The following is a 23390-nucleotide window of genomic DNA, read 5'->3' as shown; positions in this document are numbered from 1 at the left end:
TTCCATTTACCCTCCTCAGAGCGTCTGCCCATACGCCTTCCTCCAACTCCCAAGCAAGCTCCTCCTCCCACTTAAGTTTCAGTTCCTCGGTCCCTGTGTCCTCCGCTCCCATAAGCTCCTTATAAATATCTGAGACTCTCCCCTCTCCTACCTCACCCCTGGAAATTACCCTGTCCTGGGTTCCCCCTTGGTGAAAGGCGTGGAAAGGACGGGACCTGTCTACGTACGAAATCCCGCACCTGCAAGTACCGAAAGTCATTCCCCCTCGCCAGCCCGAACTTCTCCTCCAGCACCCTCATGTTCCCGAAGCTCCCTTCCAGGAACAAGTCGCCCATCCTTCCCACCTCCGCCACGCTCGAAACCCGCCATCCGTCTTCCCTGGGACAAATCGGTGGTTGTCACATATTGGGGACCATATCGACGCTCCCACTTCCCCCGCATGCTTCCTCCATTGGCCCCAAATCCTCAAAGCCGCCACCACTACAGGGCTGGTGGAGTACCTGGCTGGCGGAAACAGCACGGGAGCCGTGACCAGGGCTGCCAAGCTGGTGCCCCTTCACGAAGCAGCCTCCCAAATCAACCCCATACCCACCATCCATTTCCTTATCGTGGCTATGTTAGCCGCCCAGTAGTAGTTGCTGAGGTTCGGCAACACCAGCCCCCCCCTCGCTACGGTTCCGTTCCAGCATCCCCCTCTTTACCCACTGGGACTTCCCCGCCCAAACAAATCCCAGGATGATTTTATTGATTCTTTTAAAGAAGGACCGCGGAATGAAAATAGGGAGACACTGAAAAATAAACAGGAATCTCGGGAGGATCGTCCTCTTCACTGTCTGTACTCTCCCTGCTAGTGACAGCGGGAGTGCATCCCACCTCCGAAACTCGATCCTCATTTGCCCCCACCAGCCTGGACAAGTTCAACCTATGCATCTTACCCCAGTCACGCGCCACTTGTATCCCTAGATACCTAAAACTTTCCCCAACCAGCCTAAATGGTAGCTCCCTCAACCTATTCTCCTGAACCCTCGCCTGCATCACAAACATCTTGCTTTTTGCCATGTTCAACTTGTAGCCCAAAAACCGGCCAAACTCCCCTAGGATTTCCATAATCCCGTCCATCCCTGCCGCTGGATCTGACACATACAAAAGCAGGTCATCCGCGTAGAGCGAGACCTTGTGTTCTATCCCCCCTCTGACCATTCCCTTCCATCCGCTTGCCGCTCTCAGAGCAATTGCCAGCGGTTCTGTGGCCAACGCAAACAGCAGTGGAGAGGGGGGGCATCCCTGTCTTGTCCCGCGGTGTAGTCTAAAATACTCCGATGTCGTCCTGTTCGTCCTTACACTAGCCTCCGGGGCCTGATATAGCAGTTTAACCCAGTCTACAAAGCCCTCTCCAAACCCAAACCGTCCCAGCACCTCCCATAAATAGTCCCACTCCACCCGGTCAAAAGCCTTTTTGGCATCCATTGCCACCACTACCTCCACCTCTCTGCCCTCCGGGGGCATCATAATCACATTGAGTAGCCTTCTTAGATTGGCTACTAGCTGCCTGCCCTTAACAAACCCCGTTTGGTCCTCCACAATCACGTCCGGTACGCAGTCTTCGATTCTGGACGCCAGGATCTTGGCCAGCAGTTTAGCGTCTACATTAATCAGGGAGATTGGCCGATAGGACCCACAGACCTCCGCAACCTTATCCCGTTTTAATATCAGCGAGATGGTGGCTTGCGACATTGTCGGGGGTAACACCCCATTGTCCCTTGCCTCGTTAAACACCCTAACCAGCACCGGCCCCAGTATACCCGCAAACCTTTTGTAGAACTCCACTGGATACCCGTCTGGCCCCGGGGCTTTACCCGACTGCATGGCCTTCAGACCCCCCATTACTTCTTCAGCTCTAATCGGGGCCCCCAGCCCCTCTACCATCCCCCTGCCCACCTTTGGGAAGGTCAGCCATGTGGCAGCAGGGTAGCATGGTGGTTAGCATAAATGCTTCACAGCTCCAGGGTCCCAGGTTCGATTCCCGGCTGGGTCACTGTCTGTGTGGAGTCTGCACGTCCTCCCCCTGTGTGCGTGGGTTTCCTCCGGGTTCTCCGGTTTCCTCCCACAGTCCAAAGATGTGCGGGTTAGGCGGATTGGCCATGCTAAATTGCCCGTAGTGTCCTAATAAAAGTAAGGTTAAGGGGGGGTGGTGTTGTTGGGTGACGGGTCTAGAGTGGATACGTGGGTTTGAGTAGGGTGATCATGGCTCGGCACAACATTGAGGGCCGAAGGGCCTGTTCTGTGCTGTACTGTTCTATGTTCTATGTTCTAAGAAGCGCCTCATCCCCTCCGGCCCTGTGGGGGGGGTTCCGAGGTATACAGCTTACTGTAAAAGTCCCTGAATACCCTGTTCAGTCCTGCTGGGTCTCCCACCCGGTTCCCTGCCCCGTACACTACCGTCCCTATCTCCCTGGCCGCCTCCCTCTTCCTAATGCAAGCATTCTGCTGGCTTTCTCCCCATACTCATACACCGCGCCCCTGGCCTTTCTGAGTTGCTCTACGGCCTTCCCAGTGGATAGCGCTCCCAGTCTCCGTCGTTCCCTAAGTAGCTCTGCCCTCGGGGAGTTCGCATATTCCCTATGCGTCCGTGTCATCTCCTGTACCAGTCTGTCCATCTCTGCCCTATCCGTTCTGTCCCTATGGGCTCGGATTGAGATCAGTTCCCCTCTCATCACTGCCTCCCAGAGCACTGCTGCTGAGACTTCCCCTGTATTGTTGACCTGCAGGTAGTCCTGCATGCATTTCCCCACTCTCTCACACACCCTCTCCTCTGCCAACAATCCCACCTCTAACCTCCATTGTGGGCGCTGATAACTTTCTTTGCAGACCAGCAGGTTGACCCAATGTGGAGCATGGTCCGAAATAGTGATCGCCGAGTATTCAGTATCCCTCACCCCCTCCAAAAAGTCCCTACTCATAATAAAGAAGTCAATACGAGAATAGACCTTGTGAACATGTGAATAGAACGAGAACTCCTTCCCTGTAGGCCGGCTGACTCCAAGGGACTACCCTCTTTCTTGACCTGCAGCATGTTGTCCAGTGCTGCCTGGACCGTCCTTTCTGTGGTCCGTTCATCGGCCATCTTTTCTCCCGCTTGAGCTTCCACACCACCATTGTTCAGCCCCTTCTTCGCCTGTTTTTGCTCCCTTCTGCTCCTTAAGTCCATACAACTCTGTATGGATTCAGATCTAGAGTGCTATTGCTTTTCACTCCAGCGCTCAAAAGTTCAAAAAAGTCGGAGGGAAAATGTCTTAAAGTCAGACCACCAAATGTGCGATCTACTCCCTCATAGCCGCCACCGGAAGTCCTTGAGTGCTTGTTGATCACGTAAATGCTTGTCGGGCTCACTTGTTGAATCGATGCATGTGCTGTCATCAGGTTGGGAATTAGAAAAGAAATTCGAACAGTTGTAATTTCCCTTTCCCTAAGTTAGGACACTGAAGCCAAATTTTGTGCCTGTCTCACAATCCCAACTGAAGTCAACTGGCACTGATCGAAATTAGGATGCTCCTGGATCTATAGGCATATATAAAAGCCAACATTCTATTAGTTTTTAAAAAATTTCTTTTGTACCCGTCCACGTTTTATTGATTTTTTTGTACGTGGACACTCTTTGGTTGTCCACAGCTCAGTACCCCCAGACCCTCGTCTCACTTTTATTGGCTTCAAAGTGTGCACTGTGCCTGAATAACCTATTTCTGCTTTGACATTGTACGGTTATTTGATGCATATGGATTTTCAAATTTCTTTAGACTTTGGTTTACGTAATGGATGATATAATGTAGTAGGATAAAAAACTTGTGATGAAAGTTGTGAACTAAAACTTACAAGTTACTTCGTTTTTTAGGAGCAACATGTGAATAGTTACATTGGCCGGGATTCTCTGGTATCCGGCGGGCAGGCAGTACCGGCGCCAAAGAGCTGCGTTAACCACTCCGGCGTCGGGCCGCCCGTAAGGTGCAGAATCCTCCGCACCTTCGGGGGCTAGGCTGGGGCTGGAGTGGTTGGTGCCGTGCTAACCGGCGCTGAAGGGTCTCTGCTGGCCGGCGCGAGTTGGCGCATGCACAGGAGCGCCAGCGTGTTCGCAGAACCGCTGGCATGTTTGCTGCGCATGCGTATAGGGTTTCTTCTCCGCGCCGGCCATGGCGGAACCCTACAGAGGGCAGCACGGCAGGAAATAATGCCCCCACGGCACAGGCCCGCCTGCTGATCGCGGGCCAGGCAAACGTGCACCCACCCGGGGCCAGATCTCTCTCTCTTTCCCCCCCTCCCCCCAAAGCCCCACCCGGGGCCGCCCTCAGAGCCAGGTCCCGCCGGCACGGACCTGGTCTAATCCACGCCGGCACGGACCTGGTCTAATCCACGCCGGCACGGACCTGGTCTAATCCACGCCGGCGGGACTGGCAGAAACGCTCGGCCCATCGGGGACCGGAGAATCGCCGGGGGGGGGGGGGGGGGGAAAGAGAGGGGCACTGCCAACGGCCCCCGACTGGCGTGGCCTGATCCCTGACCCCGCCAAAAAACAGGCGCTGGAGAATTCGGTAGCCGCTGTCGGAATGGCGGGGCGGAATTCCTCCCCCCCCCTGCGATTCTCTGACCCGGCAGGGGGTCGGAGAATCCCGCCCATTGTCTTTCTCATTATCTCCTGAAAATATTTTAACTGCTATTGACAGAGATCTGTTAGTAGTCTGGAGTTTTAAAATGCGTTTTTACTGTTAAATATCTATAAAGGCGGTTTAAATCTTTTATTTTAGAGAGGGAAAATGGTTTGAATTATAACAATCATTTGCTTTTTGATTTCAGACAAACTCAAACTACTTCAGTGAGTCCTGTCCGAAGGAGCCTGTTGTCAAGAATGTCTTTGGTATGTGAGATGTGGCCTTGTAGGTTTCATTCTGTTCCCAATGTGACTTTTGAACAGTAAAAGGCCTTATCTAACACTGCCACCAAATAATTAATAGCAATATATTCAGGGTTCCTTTGATGAAAAGGGAGATAGAGCATATGATGAAACAAAAAGCGGGCTTATGATGCATGTCGGGTGAATTCTCCAAACGAGAACCAGGCCAAGTACAATAAACTGAGGGGAAGTGAAGAGGAAAAAAGGTACAGTGGTTCGTACTGTTACATCACAGCGCCGGGGTCCCAGGTTCAATTCCCGGCTTGCGTCAATGTCTGCGGATTCTGCACGTTCTCACTGTGTCTTTGTGGGTTTCCTCCAGGTGCTCTGATTTACTCCCACAAGTCCTGAAAGATGCACTGTTCGGTTATTTGGACATTCTGAATTCTCCCTCTGTACCCAAACAGGCGTTGGAATGTGGCGACTAGGGGCTTTTCACAGTGACTTCATTGCAGTATTAATGTAAACCTACTTGTGACAATAAAGATTATTATTAGGTTGACAAAGGAACAATATGAGGATAGAATGTGAGTTAACATCATGGAAGCTAAATGTAAGTGGTAGGGTGAATCCTCTTGGGGGCAAAGAGAATGATATATGCTTAGGCACAAAGCAAGGCTAAAATGCTTAGAGTACTTTTTATGGTAGTTATAAGGCAGAGACTATTGACAAAATATTAGTCGAGACAAAGTTAATAATGGATGGTATGAAAATTGACAGACCTGATTTATAAGAAAGGCTGGCTGTGCTTAAAAGTGGATAAACCTGGAAGTGGAGATAGCTGGTGGATTTGCAGTAATCTTTCCTAGAAATGGGGGAGGTGCACGATTAGTAAACGTGACAGCTACCCTTATGGTGTAAGGATAAGTCCAAAGAAAGGTGCAGGTTAGGTGGAATTGCAGGGATAGAGCAGGGGAATAGGCCTAGGTAGGGTACTCTTTCAGAGGGTTGGTGCAGACTCGATGGGCCAAACGGCCTCCTGCACCGTAGGAATTCTATGGATATTCCTTCTAACTACAGACTTAACTAAAGTTTAATCTGTGGTGGTAAGTTTTAAAACCAATCAAGGACAAAAATAAATGGGCACTTGAAAAGGTTTGGGTTAATTAAGGAGTGCCAGCATGGATTTGTAAAAAGAAGACAGTACATGACTAATCAGTTTGAATTTTTGGATGAAATCCGAGATAGTTGATGTAACAACAGACTATTCAGCCAAAGCAGTCCATTTGGATTTAATGCTTCACTCGAGCCTCCCCCTTATCTGAATCTATAGTTGTATCCTTCTCTGTCAGTGTGGAGTCTGCACGTTCTCCCCGTGTCTGCGTGGGTTTCCTCCGGGTGGTCTGCTTTCCTCCCACAGTCCAAAGATGTGCAGGTTAGGGGGATTGGCTGTGCTAAATTGTCCAAAAAAGGTTAGTTGGGGTTATGGGGATAGGGTGGAGGTGTGGGGATAGGATGGAGGTGTGGGCTTGGGTAGGGTGCTCTTTCCAAGGGCTGGTGTAGACTTGATGGGTCAAATGGCCTCCTTCTGTACTGTAAATTCTACGACTCTATAATTCTTTCAAATACTTGTCTACATTCCCCTTAAATACATTTATACTAGTTGCTTCAACCACATGTGGTAGTGAGTTCCACATTCTCTTTTAAAAAAAATTTGGAGTGCCCAATTCATTTTTTCCAATAAGGGGCAATTTAGCGTGGCCAATCCACCTACCTTACACACCTTTGGGTTGTGGAGGCGAAACCCACAGGGAGAATGTGCAAACTCCACACGGACAGTGACCCAGAGTCGGGATCGAACCTGGGATCTCGGGGCGGTGAGGCAGCAGTGCTAACCATTGGACCACTGTGCTAACCAGTTCCACATTCTCACCATGTTTTGGATCAAGGAGTTCCTTATGAATTCCCTATTAGATTCCTTGTATTAACGACATCTAGCTATGTTTTTCCCTACATATGAAAGCTTTCTCTTTGTATCCACTCTATCAAAAGCTTTCATAATTTACAAGACCCATATTAGGTCACCCCTCAACTGCCGTTTTTCAACAGAGAAGCAACCCAGCATGTCAAACCTTTTCTGATATATTTAGATTTCATAGATTTTACAGTGCAGAAGGAGGCCATTTGGCCCATCGAGTCTGTACCGGCCCCCGCGGTGGCCTGGCCCGCGATCGAGGTCCACCGATCTGCGGGCGGGCATGTGCTGTGGGGACACTCCTTCCTGCGCTGGCCTCTGTAGGGCTCCGCCATGGCCAGCGCGGAGAAGAACCACCCTGCGCATGCGTGGAAACCACGCCGGCGGTTCCGTGCATGCGCCAGCCCTTCGGCACTGGCGTAGCCCCCGGAAGTGGGGACGATTCCGCAACTTCCGGTTGGCCCAACGCCAGAGTGGTTCTTGCCGCTCTTGGTGTCGGGCCACTTGCGGGAGAATCCCACCCAGGGTGTCTAGAACTGCAAACATTACTCTTAAATGTGATCAAACCAGTTACATTAAGTTGTATTTATGTTAAGTAGTTTGATTAATTAAATTGTACAGTTAATACAGTACTTGTATGTTCTTGGTCTAAACTTCTACCCTAGTTTACAGGAAAAAAGAAACCTTAAAATAACAAAGCATCTATTTGCTTAACTTGTTCATACCTCTGCACTTCAGCACTCGTTGTTTCCCGTTCCCTCTCTTGGACCACTCCTTGTTTTTTAACAGACCAGAACAGCATCTCTTCTGTAATTGAACTGAATTACCTGATTCAGAATATTCTGTGAGTTACATAAATGCTCTGTCGAAGCAGTAGTCTGTCAAGCTGGACTTTGTGCTGCTTTGGTTACCAAAATTAAGGATAGTGGATTGGAGGGGTTCATGTTGGCTTCAATTTAAAAGCTTGGCTTCAAATCAGCGAGTTGTGGTAAATTGTTGTTTTTCAGACTGAAGGATGGTGGACATTGGTATTGCCCAAGGGTCAGTGCTAGGACCATTGTTTTTTCGTGACTTGGATATTGGAATGCACAATAGAATTTTAAAATTTGCCAGTAATACTAAACTTGGGAGGTGTCAATTGATGCAGCAAGACATATATTTGCTAGCAAAATGGACAGACGTGACGAGATGGAATTTAATACAATGAAATATGAGGTGATACATTGCGACAGAAGGAATAGGGTGAAGTAATATAGACTAGCACAGTTATGAAGAGTATGTGGGAACAAAGGCATCTGCGGGAGGTTCATATGCATAGATCTGTGAATGTGGCAGGACATATTGAGAGAGTAATTCACAAAGCAAATGAGATCTTGGGCTTCATAAAGAGACATTGTGTACAAGATCAGGGAAGGTAATGCTGAACCTTTATAAAGCTCTGGTCAGATCACATCTAGAATATTGTGTCCATCTTTGTTTACTAGACTTGAAGGATGTGAGGGTTCAGAGGACATTATTTGTAGAATCATAGAATTTACAGTGCAAAAGGAGGCCAAAGCTGATCGTACAAGGGCTAAGGGACACAGGCCTAAGCTTTTGGGCAAACTAACAGGTCTACCAGAGTCAAACTGACTAAATTGCTGTACTGAAAGAGCTGGCATGGATTGTCTGGACCAGGTGGCAGCTTCCTGTGCCATTGTGATTAATTTCAATCATAGAATTTACAGTGCAGAAGGAGGCCATTCGGTCTATCGAGTCTGCACCGGCCCTTACAAAGAGCAACCTACTCAAGCCCACGTATCTACCCTATCCCCGCAACCCAGCAACCCCCACTTAGCCTTTTTGGATACTAAGGGCAATTTAGCATGGCAAATCCACCTAAGCTGCACGTCTTTGGACTGTGGGAGGAAACCGGAGCACCCGGAGGAAACCCACGCACACACGGGGAGAACGTGCAGACTCTGCACAGATAGTGACCCAGTCGGGAATCGAACCTGGGACCCTGGAGCTGTGAAGCAATTGCGCTAACCACTATGCTACCATGCTGCCCTATTTGCCAAATTTGAAGAAGTAATTTTATTCGTTACTTAATTTGCGCTGAGAGCTGTAATGTTGTGTGGACTGACTTTTCATAGTTCAATTAATGGAAATTAGCTGTACTTGAGTTCATTTATGATTGTTGCTTTTTTATTAAACGTTTAAATCTTTCAGGCAGGTCCAGGAAATTATTATCTGTTGTGCATTTTCTCTTTACTATGCTCTTTACTCTGGCTTTGTTCCATTTAGGGCAATCAGTGAATTTGCCTTCTTTCTATATTGTCTATGTCCGAATGCTTAGAGTCGCCAGGTATCGAATGATACCACCACGAGTTTCAACCGGCTATCGATTAAAGAGCCAAATACCAGTTAGTTAGTTCAAGGTCAAGGGTACTTTATTTACATACACTCAGTCATGCAACATAAACACTACTATTTAACTACACCTATTACTAAGACAATCTGTACTTCACTTTGGGCACCCGGCTTAGGTTAGGAAACAGTGGCCGCTGTTCAGGATCTCTTGGGTTCGAAGTGGTAACTGCTACTCGGTTGGGCTAGTCCTCCTGGTAGTGGGCGTTGAACGCGAACTTGCTTCTGGTGTTGCTGCAGTTGGCAATGGCCATGACCGGGGTATCAAGGCCAAAAGAGATGCGAGCATAGAGAGATGCGAGCAAAAGAGATGCGAGGGTAGCAGGGTAGCATGGTGGTTAGCATAAATGCTTCACAGCTCCAGGGTCCCAGGTTCGATTCCCGGCTGGGTCGCTGTCTGTGTGGAGTCTGCACGTCCTCCCCCTGTGTGCGTGGGTTTCCTCCGGGTGCTCCGGTTTCCTCCCACAGTCCAAAGATGTGCGGGTTAGGTGGATTGGCCATGCTAAATTGCCCGTAGTTTACTAGAAAAGGTAAGGTTAAGGGGGGGGTTTTGGGTTACGGGTATAGGGTGGATACGTTGGTTTGAGTAGGGTGATCATGGCTCGGCGCAACATTGAGCGCCGAAGGGCCTGTTCTGTACTGTACTGTTCTATGCTCTATGCTCTATATGGCGAATTCTTCCATTATACGTGGGGGCTTTTGCGCTTTTTTGGGTGGTCCTTCGATTTGGGCCTTTCTAATTGGGTGATCCTTGATCACGCCGTTCGATTCCTTAGCCAATAAGTGGGTGGGGATCTGGATGACTGGGCGTGTCTCAAGCGGTCATTGACCCCGTTGTTTGTGTTTCCCTTGGACAGGGAGTGGCGCCGAAATGTTGGACTGTCCCGGTAGCTGGAGTACCAGTCCTTTGTGTTGGGGGAGATGGGCCATCACCTGCTAATCGGCCTGATTAACATGCTAATGGGACGGGGTTTTGATACCGTCTGGACTTTGCTGACAAATATGCATTTCAGGCTCAGAACCTGTCTGACTCGTGGCTTGTCCATTTTACCCATTAGTCTTTGCGAGTTGCTCTGTGCTTGATTGGAAGTGGCCATGTCAGATGGCTACATATCCAAATCAAATTCCTGCTATTTTGTAGTTACAGTAACAGCATTCAGTTGTTTGTAATTTCCCACACCAGGCAATCTTCTAAAGAATCTTCTTTGTAACTTCTCAAAAGCCTCTATCTTTCTATAATATAGAACTTAATACATAATACTGTATCTGAGATCATTGCCTTCTATTAATTGTTATTTCTTATCGCATCCATTGATACAAACATTATAATCTACTCTTTTCTATTACTCACTCATGTTTATTCAACCACTTAAACATAGCTTATGTTATGGTTAATGATAAACAAAGCTCTGCTCTTTCTTATCTCAAAGTTTCCAACTAACAAACTATGGGGAGTGTCTGATCAGTGTTGCCTTCATAAATTGCCTGCAGTGGAATGCCAGTCTGGGCTTCTAACTTGAGTTAACTCTGCTTTCCTAGAATGCATATTATATTATTTTATGTCAATGTGTGTTAATATCTGTAAAACCTACACCTTTGGTTATATCAGATGAGCCATCTCATTGCAATCTGAAATTAAATCACTCTAGACTAGAATGAGAGTCTCCAGTGCTTGCAATGCGTGGTGTGTCCTACAACCATGTAATTTGGTTCAATCAATCTGTGCCACTGTTGCCCCTTCACTCAAGCAACTAGTTTGAATGCCATTTACCTGCCCTGTTCCCATCCCTTTAACTCCGTTTTCTTCTATTTCTAATACTGAATGTTGCATTAATCTATTTTAACACTAACCACGGATGGGAATTTCTCTTGTTCTCTTTTAAATTTCTTACGCTTGATCTTGTATTTGTGATCCGTCAACTAGTAGAAGCAGTGCTCTTCTGTTTACCCAATCCCCATCACTACATCATTTAAAAGAAATATTACCCTGTAAGCTGTGGTGTTCGAACCAAAGATGTAGAGCTGAAGTCTCTGCTTCCCGCCGCCGGCAGCGAGAATTGCGATCGGCCGAGAGGAGCATGCAAGTGAAAAATCTCGAACCAATTCCAATGCCATTGAACCGATGCCCCGCTGACGGCATTATTGAGGTTTTCCCCCACACCGACGCCCCCATGCAAAACTATCATTTGCATGGATTTAAATTTCATTAGTGGGTTGGATACTTCATGCTCCACCCCTCTCAGACGAAAGTCATACTGGCGTGAATTTGTGCAAGTATTTACGAGTGGGGACTGGATACCATGGCTGTTGAGAGGGAGCAAAAACAACTCTCTAAAATTGTTGGGGAGTGGCTAGTGGCTACGTGGGCCAAGGGAGTGGTGGGTACCAAGTTCATGGACTTGGAGTATCCACCTCGGGATAGGAGTGGTTGGCTCAGACCCTCTGCTGAGTATATGATTTGAATGCATCCCTCTGGTGCTACTTGCAGGTTCCCGCTCACACTGCTGTCTACTCACCATGTCCTATGAATGCTCAGAGTCTCTAGTGATGTGGGAGCCATCCAGGCTGCCTCTCTGGAAACCATCATACCCCAGTGGTATCATCAAGGGATTGGGTGTGACCATTCTCGGTCACTGGCCCACCAGGTGTTGGCACTCCTCAGGAGTGCGGCCCCACTACAGGGGAAGTAGGGGATTAGCAGAGCTCACCTCAGCCAAAGAGCACCTGCACTGTGGCCTTTGGGACCCTCCCTGGCACACTGCCTCTCTCACCAGTGGCCCTCACAAGCCCTCATGATCACAAGCTGTCTTCCTGGTGAGGCTGGCAGCACTTACTGCCTCTGCCACTTCCCAAGCGCTGTTCAGGAGGCTGTGCTCGAGTCTGCGGCGCACCCTGGGAAAGAGGGTGTCCCTGCTCTCCTCAGTGACATTGAGTCCACTTCAGACTCTTGAATTGAATTGAATTGAAATGAAATGAAAATCGCTTATTGTCACAAGTAGGCTTCAAATGAAGTTACTGTGAAAAGCCCCTTTCAAGGCATGCCTGAATTGCGGAATGAATAATGCCCTCAAAGGAAATGTGAATCACACGCTATTCAGTTCCGAACACTTGGGTCTCCCAATCGGAGAATTTGGCCCGAAATTTTATTTTAAGCTTACCATTATATTTGTAATCCCCTGTAACCTCTCTGAAGTCTCGATATCATTTCTGTGATATAGAGCCTGATACTGCATGCAAACTCTAACTGAGGACGTAAGATTTAATGTAGCCTCATCTTGTTTCTACATTTTAATACTCTTGAGGTAAAGCCTAGAATGTAATTTTTTAACTCCTTGGGAACCTGAGGTGCTGCTTTTAAATGTCTTCTAGATCCGTGCCTCCGATTCCTCTGCTGTTGTACAGGAGTGACCCTTCTACCATTTAGAGTATAGTTACTACTGGTTTATTTGTTAAAATGCACAACCTCACACTTAACTGAAATTGAGCTCCATCTGTCTTTTGTTTAGCTCATTCCCACTGTATCAGTATTCTTTTGCAGCTGAAGAGGAGGTTGTGTCTCACTAACTTGATACAGTCTTTTGAGGAGGTCACAAAGATGATTGATGCAGGTAGGGCAGTGGATGTTGTCTATATGGACTTCAGTAAGGCCTTTGACAAGGTGCCTCATGGCAGACTGGTACAAAAGATGAAGTCACACGGGATCAGAGGTGAGCTGGCAAGATGGATACACAACTGGCTAGGTCATAGAAGGCAGAGAGTAGCAATGGAAGGGTGCTTTTCTGATTGGAGGGCTGTGACTAGTGATGTTCCGCAGGGATCAGTGCTGGGACCTTTGCTGTTCGTAGTATAAATAAATGATTTGGAGGAAAATGTAACTGGTCTGATTAGTAAGTTTGCAGACGACACAAAGGTTGGTGGAATTGCGGATAGCGATGAGGACTGTCAGAGGATACAGCAGGATTTAGATCGTTTGGAGATTTGGGCGGACAGATGGCAGATGGAGTTTAATCCGGACATATGTAAGGTAATGCATTTTGGAAGGTCTAATGCAGGTAGGGAATATACAGTGAATGGCAGAACCCTCGAGAGTATTGACAGTCAGAAAGATCTAGGTGTACAAGTCCAGAGGTCACTGAAAGGGGCAACACAGGTGGGAGAAGGTAGTCAAGAAGGCATATGGCATGCTTGCCTTCATTGGCCGGGGCATTGAGTATAAAAATTGGCAAATCATGTTACATCTGTATAGAACCTTAGTTGGGCCACACTTGGAGTATAGTGTTCAATTCTGGTCGCCACACTACCAGAAGGATGTGGATACTTTAGAGAGAGTGCAGAAGAGATTTACCAGGATGTTGCCTGGTATGGAGGGCATTAGTGATGAGGAGCGGTTGAATAAACTCTGTTTGTTCTCACAGGAACGACGGAGGTTGAGGGGCGACCTGATATCGGTCTACAAAATTGAGGGGCAGACCGAGTGGATGGTAAGAGACTTTTCCCAGAGGAGAAGGGTCAATTACTGGGGGTATAGGTTTAGAGGAGATGTACGAAGCAAGTTTTTTTTACACTGAGGGTAGTGGGTGCCTGGAACTCGCTGCCGGAGGCGGTGGTGGAAGCAGGGATGATAGTGACTTTTAAGGGGCATCTTGACAAATACATGAATAGGATGGGCATAGAGGGATATGGACCCTGGAAGTGTAGAAGGTTTTAGGTTAGACGGCAGCATGGTCGCGATGGCTTGGAGGGCCGAAGGGCCTGTTCCTGTGCTGTATTTTGCTTTGTTCTTTGTTCCTTTGATCATCTGAAAAAATATATTTTGGCAGCATCTGCAAATGTTGCACCATTCCTTCAATTCCCATATCAAAATCATTGATATAGTACCCAAACTCTTGAATCCAGTTGTTGTTATCTTCCTAATTAAGGATATGAATGATGTGGAGATGCCGGTGTTGGACTGGGGTGAGCAGAATAAAAAGTCTTGCAACACCAGGTTAAAGTCCAGCAGGTTTGTTTTGAATCGCTAGCTTTTGGAGCACTGCTCCTTCCTCAGGTGAATGGAGAGGTGGATTCCAGAAACGTATATAGACAAAGTCAAATATGTAAGATGATACTTTGAATGCAAGACTTTGCAGGTAATTAAGACTTTACAGGTTCAGACGGAGCAACTGGAGAGAGGATAATCACAGGTTAAAGATGTGCGAATTGTCTCAAGCCAGGACAGTTGGTAGGATTTTGCAAGCCCAGGCCAGATGGTGGGGGGGTGAATGTAATGCGACATGAATCCAAGGTCCCAGTTGAGGCCGTACTCAAGGATATGATATGAAGGCATTAGGGAGTGTGGAGAAAAGATGAATGAGAATGTTTCCAAGGATAATGAACTTCAGTTACATGGATAGATTGGAGATGTGAGATTTGTGCTCCTTGGAGGACAAAAGGTGAGGAGGTGACTTGATAGTTCGAACTCCTGAGGGGTTTGGACAGGGTAGATATAGAGAAACTGTTCCCATTTGCGCAAGGATCAGGATCCTGAGCGTACTGATTTAAGGTGATAGATTTTCCCCGAGGGAAAACATTTTCTCACGCAAACTGGTTAGACCTTGGAATGCGCTGCCTAAATGGTGACAGCAGATTCAATCATGGTTTTCAAAAGACAACTGGAAATTATCTGAAGAGAAAGTTCAGAGGGCTGAAGGGAATAGACAGGGAAATGAAACTGAGTTCTGACAGAGAACCAGCATGAACACGACAGGCCAAATGGCCTACTGCTATGATGTTATGAATTCCACACCTCTTTTTAAAAAAAAAAAATTGTGCAGACTGTATAGTTGATTGCTGGGAAGTATGTTTCCCGGGGTGTTTATTTGTTTTGATACATGCTTGTAATAAAATACATTTTAAAAAAAAAATGAATTCCACATCCCTCTAGCAATGTGCAATCTAAACAATTGTAGGTTGTTAAAAACAAATCCCCACAAAACTAAATGCAAGCAGCTGAAATTGGGCATTAAGAACAATTTGTTTTGCATTCCCTCCAGTCTGTTTCTACATCCTGTTCCTCGAGTTTAGTGCCTTTATTTTTGAGTTAATTGATTTCTGGTCAAGAGGAATTTTGTCTTTCACTAGCTGTTTTCTGCCTCCATTTTGTATTTAGTTGAGAGCAGTCTCCATTTTAAACCCCAGTTGCACAGAACTATATAAAACTAATAGAAATTATTATTTTTGTCGTTATTTTCTAAACCATTTGCCTTAAACTTCCTTTGCCCTATTGGTAGCCTGGATGTCTAAGCCCTGAGCTCTAATTCCATCCAATAAACTACTGCTTTCCTTTGTAGTCCTCCTTAAAATCCACCGTTTAACCAAGCTGCACCCCTTCTAACATCATCTTGGCTCAGTGTCATTTTTCTTTTTCCAATTAAGGGGCAATTTAGTGTGGCCAATCCACCTACCCTGCACATCTTTGTGTTGTGGGGATGAGACACAAGCAGACGTGGGGAGAATGTGCAAACTCCACACAGGCAGTGACCCTCAGCCGTTGTCAGCAGTGCTAACCATGGTGCCGCGTGCCGCCCCTCTTGTCATTTTTTTTGTCTGATTTGGCTTCTATGAAGTGCCTTAGGATATTTTTCCCGGTTGAAGATGTAAGTTGTTGATTTTGAAATTGTCATAGAAGCAAAATCAGACTCATTTATTTATAGGACTAATCGTGCGAGATTTGTCCTGATGGGTGCGTATTTGATGCTTAGTCCTGTGTACCTTTTTTGATTGCTTTATTTACATATGAATATACAAATTATGAGCACGATCAGGCCCCTGTGAGCCTGTCCACCATGGCTGAACTGATTTTGATTTTGACTCCACATTTTTGCCTGCCCCTGATGCTCTTTGACTCCCTTGTTAGCTAAGAATTCCCTCCTTTGAATCATGTTTTTGTTTTAAGCCATAAGTGCTAACCTTTCTTGTACAGGTTTTGGAATAATCAGTGGTTTAACATAAAATTACTGTTGGCAGTTAATGTGCTATGATTTGATTTGCTTTTTATTGCATTTTGTTTTGTTTTAGCCAAAACCTCATCAGTACATAATGGCACTACCCCAATTACATTACACTGGACACTACATAGAGCCCTACAAATCTTCCCACGGTAAGAATATTTAATCAAGGTCATTTTAGGCAGTATTGCTTCGAGTCATAAATGTGGCATCACCTTTGTCCATTTTTTTTCTTTTACCGTCCAGAATTCAAATTTAAGTGCCGTGAAGAAATAATAACAAAATACAAAATGTATTTGACAATTATTAGACATTGTAGTTGCAGACCTCTATTCCAGAAGCATTTATAAAATAACCTGTCAAGTATGTAATATTAATTTGCAATGTACCATCTATTTTAGATGGCATAGGGGTAGGATAGTGGTTATATTATGAGACTAGTAATTCAGAGCCTGGACTAATGATTCAGAGATGTGAATTTGAAGTAATCGGAGACTATTGCATAAATATAAATCTGGTATAAAATGTAGTCTCTGGTATACTGATGATGTCTATTGCTCTTGCTCATGAATATTGATTCAACTCATTTCACTGCTCAGCTAACTTGTGTGTAGATGAGATCAAACGTTAAATCTGTATGACTCATGTTCTGCATAATTTTCACCTTTTTATTTCAGACAATCTCTACGTGAACAATCAAAATAGCTGTTTCCATCGATCTCAAACCAGTTTGGATAGAGCTCCATATGAATACAATGGTCGAATCCGAAATGGCAGTATCTATAGTGCACATAGCACAAGCTCTTTAAATAATCCACAGCACTTTATGCAAGCTTCTCCTATGTCATCAAATCCTAGTATCACTGGAAGTGATATAATAAGAGGAGATTACATCCCAACAAACAGACATAGTACAATTATTCCACCGTCCTACAGGCCAACCCCAGATTATGAGACTGTTATGAGGCAGCTTAATCGTGGAATGATTCAAAATGAAAGGCAAAGTCATTCTATGCGAAATCTTAACATAGGCAATTCTTATGCTTACAGCAGACCAGACCCACTTGTTTATAGTCAGCCAGAAATCAGAGAGCATGCTCAGCTCAATTCCCAAAATGTGTATCAGCACCCTTTTCATTTGAACTACAGTTTCCATAGCCAGTCACCATATATAAATTCAGTTGACCGACGCCCTGTTGTTGGGGCTGTTAGTGTACCCGAATTAACTAATGTTCAATTACGCACTCAGGATTACAATACAGCAAATATGCTGCGAACTCAAGTGTACAGGCCTCCACCACCCTACCCTTATCCAAGACCTGCAAACAGTACACCTGACCTTTCACGACATCTGTATGTTAGCAGCAGCAACCCAGATCTGATAACAAGGCGTGTGCATCACTCTGTGCAAACTTTCCAGGAAGATAGTTTGCCTGTTGCTCATTCACTACAAGAAGTCAGTGAACCCCTAACCTCTGCCAAAGTACATAGCAACATCCATAAGCGTAACAGCATTGAGATTGCAGGGCTTATGCACAATTTTGAGAGTTGGAGATTAAAAGAAAGGACTGTGTCTACATCAGGTGTTGAGTCACGCTCAGGAAAAGTATCTTCTGCAGGTTCACAACCAAATGTTTACTTTGAACGAACAAAGCCAGGAGATATTGAAATTCATCAAGAGAAAAGTTACTACCATGGGCGATCTCTCTCCGATGCAACTATGCTGATTCACAGTAGTGAAGAGGATGAGGAGTATGATACAGGATATATTGAGAAGACATCTCGGATACCGCCTTTTGACTCCACAACCCAATCACCAGTTGTTTCAAACCAGTTCCTTAATGAGCCGTTGCCAGACTATCTCTACAGCTCTGCACCTGCTCTAGCTAGCCAGCACAGTTCAGAAAAGCAAGTACCAGAAAGGGAGGCAATGGAAGCAATGCAATTCCTTGCATTTGTATCTGAGTCTGACCTCAATGCAATTGGAAAAAAACAGATAAGAAGAGAGTCCTCCAAGAAGAGACCAATGTCTGAAGTGCTTTCTGGCAGATTAAATGCTATTGAAGCTCTCCCACCACTTGGGGTGAGTATTTTAATGCTGGTTCCTTGTACTAGCTGTATGTACATCAATATTTAAAATGCCACACAATATTGTCGAAATATTTATGTTTGCCCAAGAAAATATATCATCAGAATTAATTTAGAATCATAGTCTTTAGAGCACAGAAGGGGGCCATTTGCCCAACTTGTCCATGCTTAATTCTCTGTTTAGAGCAGTCCAGTCAGTGCCATTTTCCCTGCTCTATCCCCATAACCCTGCAACTTTATTTGGCTCAAGTGTCTGTCTACCCTTCTACCATCCTTGTAGGCAGCCAATTCCAGATTGTTACCATTCACTGAGTATAAAGGCTTTCTCGTGTCCCCTCCATACATGTTGCACAAAACTTTAAATGAATGTCCATTGGTCCTTGTGCCATCAGCTAATGGAAACCACTTTTCTTTTGTCTACTTTATCTAAACTTATCGCAATCTTGTACACCTCTATCAGATCTCCCTTTGACTTTCTTTGTTTCAAGGAGAGCTTTTCCAGCCTAACGTAACTAAATTCCTGGAACCATTTTAGTAAATCTCCTCTGCACCCTCTCAAGGGCCTTCACGTCTTTTCTAAAGTGTGGAGATCAGAACTGAAAGCAATGCTCTGGTTGTGCCCTAACAAGAACTTTATGCAGATTCAGAATATCTGCCCTGCCTTTGTACTCAATAGCCATACTTATAAAGTGCAAGATTCCAGATACTTTGCTAGCTACTCCATATGCCCTGCACCATCAAATTACTATGCCCCAGAGCCCTCTGCCCCTGCACACTCTGCATCTTCACCATTAAATATATTTTGTCTCTCCATATCCCTTCTGCCAAAACGCTTTACCTTGCACTTCTCCATATTAAATTCCAGCTGCCACTTGTCTGCCCAATCTGCGAGTCTATCTATGTGCTGTTGTAGTCAATTGCATCGTCCTCGCTGTTTGCCATGCCTCCAAGTTTGATATAACCTCAAACAAACATTTACCATGACTTTTGCCCTAAAACAAATCTTTTATCCGAGCTGACACTTGCCCCCATTTTCCATGAGCTTCAATATTGTTGAATTACATTGTCGCATTACATTCACCCCCCACCATCTGGCCTGGACTTGCAAAATCCTGCCAACTGTCCTGTTTTGAGACAATTCACACCTCTTTAACCTGGGATTATTCCTCTCTCTGGATCTGTAATGATTTGATTACCCGCAAATGCTCGCATTCCAAGCATTGTCCGGCATCTCTGACTTTGTCTATATAAATGTTTCTGGAACATACCTCTCCATTCACCTGAGGAAGGAGCAGTGCTCCGAAAGCTCATGTTTGAAACAAACCTGTTGGACTTTAACCTGGTGTTGTAAGACTTCTTACTGTTCAATATTGTTAACTAAGCTGTTGCAGTGTAATTTGCTAAACATTTCCTTAAAATTCTTTTCGACGCCACCAACTGCATTTTCTTCAACTTTCTCTGTCATTTATCAAAAAATCTAATTAGAATCGTCAATCACAGTCTGCCTTTTACAAACCCATGATGGCTGTCCAAGTGTTTTTCTTTTTTCCTGCCGGTTATTGTTTCTTTTAAAATATTTTTTATTCGACAAATTTTCACTGTTTTCACCGTGCAAAAGAAAAACAAGAACAACTCCAACAATATAAAAAAAGTACCCCCCTCCCCCACAGTCAATGGTAACCAACTCCTGAAAGTGCATGATGAACAAACCCCAACAATCATAGAACTCCTCCTTTGACCCTCTCAGTTCGAACTTCACCTCCAGGATCAAAACCTCCAGCAAGTCCCCCTGCCACGCTGAGGTACAGGGTGGAGAAGCTGACCTCCACCCCATCAAGCCCCGCCTACGAGCAATCAGAGAGGTGAAGGCAAAACATCTGCCCCTATGCCCGTCTGAAAGTTGGGCCGTATGACACCCCGAATATGGCTTCAAGGGGACCAGGCTCCGCATCCACATGCAAGACCGCCAAGATGACCGTCCTCCAAAACCTTTGCAGCTTTGGGCATCACCAAAACGTATGAACATGGATCGTGGGGCCCCACCCACATTGCTCACAGACATCCTCGACCACCTTGAACAGTGGTGCATCCTTGATTTTTGCCATGTATACTATTTTCAGCTGTATCAGCCCCAACCTTGCACATCGAGGCATTCGCTTTCCACAGCACCTCACACCACAGTCCCTCTTCCAGCGCACCCCTCCGTGGACACCCTATCCTTCTCCAGGATACTCTCGCAGATCGCCCAAACAACCCCCATCTCCAGCACCTTCTCCCCCACCCCAGCACTGCCAACACTCTCCAGCAGGGACAGGGACAGCACTATCGGGAAAACCTTTTGCACAAAGTCCTGAACCTTCATGTGCCCAAACACACTTCCCCCCGCAAGGAACACATCCTTAATTTCCTTCATTCTCTCTTGTCCCATCTCCGAAACCTCGCATCCCCCCTGACCTTGCCCCCAACTTAAAATGCTGCCTAGAATGTCTCCAGATCTTCAATGTGGCCATCACCACTGGCCTCACCGAATACTTTCCTGGAGCCATCGGAAGAGGCGCCGTTGCTAGCACCCGCAACCCTGACCCCTACACGAGCCCACCATCATCTTTACCCACAGAGCCTTGCTCCAACCCTGCAACTTCTACGCATTCGACGCCCAATAATAATACAGCAAGTTTGGGAGGCCTAACCCTACTTTCCCATTCTATTGGACTGTCCTTTTACGATCACCCATTGTTCCATTATAGTTCCTTTCAAATTTTGATTCCATTTTATTCCGGCTAGATCATCTTTTATTCCATTGAAGTTGACCGTTTGTTGGTTTGAAAAAAAGTATGTGATATGTTTTCCCCACCCCCGAAATGACTTGTGAACAGATTCACAACCTTTTTGGCAAGAGTTTTCATAGGTCAGAGGAAAATGTGAAAATACTTTTGTCTCAAACATTAATAATTCAATGGTGTTGCAGAGACAGTTGTATGAGTGAATTTGGGTACATAAAAAAGGTTTAATATGTGATGTTGTTGAAAACTTTGAAGCTGTTAATTTAAAGCCAATATTGATCATTTTTATAGCATAAGTTGTATAGTTATACCCCTTCAACTTTAATGTCTGTGCAGCAAAGAAACATACATTGGAGAATTGGGTGAGCAGGTTTTAGGCATGTACAGCACCCATTATTTTCTGCTGGCTGTATATGAGACACATCTTGTGACAAAGACCTATGTAGGCCCCAGAATGCATGCAGTTTCACAGATTTTGCAAGACCAAAAACCATTTTCAATGGATGCAAGTGAAACTCCCTGTTCAGGGGCTCTGTTAAAGTGGAGCAGTCTTTGCAGGTTTCTTTTGGTAACAATAACTACAGTACCTTTTTAATACTTCTATTATAGATCTATTTCAGAATTTTTTTATTATATCGGAACCTATTTTAGGGAATGCAACATGTACTTGCTCAGTAGCTTTGATGCCCTGCAAAAGATGGTCCATCAATAACAATCTTTATTAGTGTTACAAGTAGGCTTACATTAACACTGCAATGAAGTTACTGTGAAAATACCCTCGTCTCCACACTCCGGCACCTGTTTAGATACACTGAGGGATAATTCAAAATGTCCAATTCGCCTAAAAAGCACGTCTTTCGGAACTTGTTGGAGGAAATCGGAGGAAACCCACGCAGACATGGGGAGAATGTGCAGACTCCGCACAGCATGCTAAGTCACTAGAAATTAGACTGCATGTGAAACATTCACCAAACTTAGCAAAACACGACAATAGCATGGCACATTAAAAAGAACTGAAGGAACCACAAGGCATGAAGACACTTGTGGCAAATATATTCAGATTAATTAGATATGTCCCCACTAAGTATTTCTTGACTACGGTGGTACAAGATGAAAGAGCGCAGTCAGGAGATAAATGAACAGCCGAGTGTTACTGGATGCACCTGACTTTGTGCCATCAGTTATATTTGTATGCCTTGGCACAAGCATGCCATTACAAAATTACTTGGCTTTGCCATTTTCTGCAAGGGCACCTGAAGTATTGCTGTGCTACTGCCAGTGGTAGTTAAGGTCACCAGCTTCCCAAGCTTTTTGGCCTCAACTTATTGCAGGCTAGTTTTGCTGTCTCAATTGATGTGCTGGCTGCATATGTATCAAGAGACAGATTCATCAGTCAGCATGGTCAGCACTTTCCTATCTAAGGATTGGAGGTTGACACAGCTGTCAGGTTCACCATACAGCTGCATTTCAGAATGTGTGCATTGTTATTGATAACAGCCACATGACCAAATTGCTAGCTCGTGTTCCACCATTGTTTGTTCCTGTTCTCTCTTGTAGTCTGAATCACCAATGCTACCTTCTCAAATTTGTCAACTAGATCTTCTGGAAAGTATATAGCTGAACTGATGCTTCCAGATGTTGATGAGAGGTTCATCCTGGTTCATGGAATGTTGGTTTTATTGTTCTTCCAGGCCTGCAAAATAGAAAAAGAAAAATGTTAGAAGGCGGGCTAAAAAAAAATTGCCTTTGCCATCACCAGTTCCAATATCTTTGCCTGCCACCTCCCTATTAAAAGCCATTACATGCACTCATCCTACCCATTGCTTTGGAATACCTCTGACCTTTACTCTCAAGTCTAAGGGACGTAGATTTGAATGTCTTTGGTGTACAATTGGTTTAAATGAACCTTCACCCGATCTGGCTGGATCATAACGTAATATAGGAAGAGTATAGAAATAGGAGGATGGATGCGTGGCTGAAGAGATGGTGTAGGAAAAGGGGCTTTAGTTTCCTCGATCACTGGGTCTGTTTCTGGGGAAGTGGGACCTGTACATGTCGGACAAGTTGCACCTGAATCAGAATGGGATCAATATCCTTGCAGGGAGGTTTGTTTGTGCTGGTGAGGGGTTGGGGGGTCTGTAATTACCTGGGTCATAATTGTAGGTGACTTTGACTTTCCCAATTAATATTGCTGAAGTTGGAGTGTGAAAAGCTTAGATGGGGCAGAATTCTTAAAAGTGCATCCAGGAGAGCTTTTTGACCCAGGT

The 23390-nt window shown here is 45.4% G+C and overlaps 1 protein-coding gene across 3 annotated transcripts in view; it reads left to right on the top strand.

Moving 5' to 3' along the window:
• The window catches only part of ptpn21 (protein tyrosine phosphatase non-receptor type 21), a 103883-nt gene that overhangs the window by 66359 nt on the left and 14134 nt on the right, over positions 1–23390 (top strand). For all 3 annotated transcript variants that reach the window (XM_038776060.1, XM_038776070.1, XM_038776076.1), the window contains 3 exons: positions 4846–4906; positions 16323–16404; positions 16930–18335. In XM_038776060.1, coding sequence (XP_038631988.1) covers positions 4846–4906; positions 16323–16404; positions 16930–18335 — 1549 coding nt within the window. The remainder of the gene's footprint in view (positions 1–4845; positions 4907–16322; positions 16405–16929; positions 18336–23390) is intronic.

Source organism: Scyliorhinus canicula, chromosome 2, assembly GCF_902713615.1.
Source record: "Scyliorhinus canicula chromosome 2, sScyCan1.1, whole genome shotgun sequence".
In the NCBI taxonomy this organism is placed as follows: Eukaryota; Metazoa; Chordata; class Chondrichthyes; order Carcharhiniformes; family Scyliorhinidae; genus Scyliorhinus; species Scyliorhinus canicula.
This window is presented reverse-complemented; position numbering and strand designations above follow the sequence as displayed.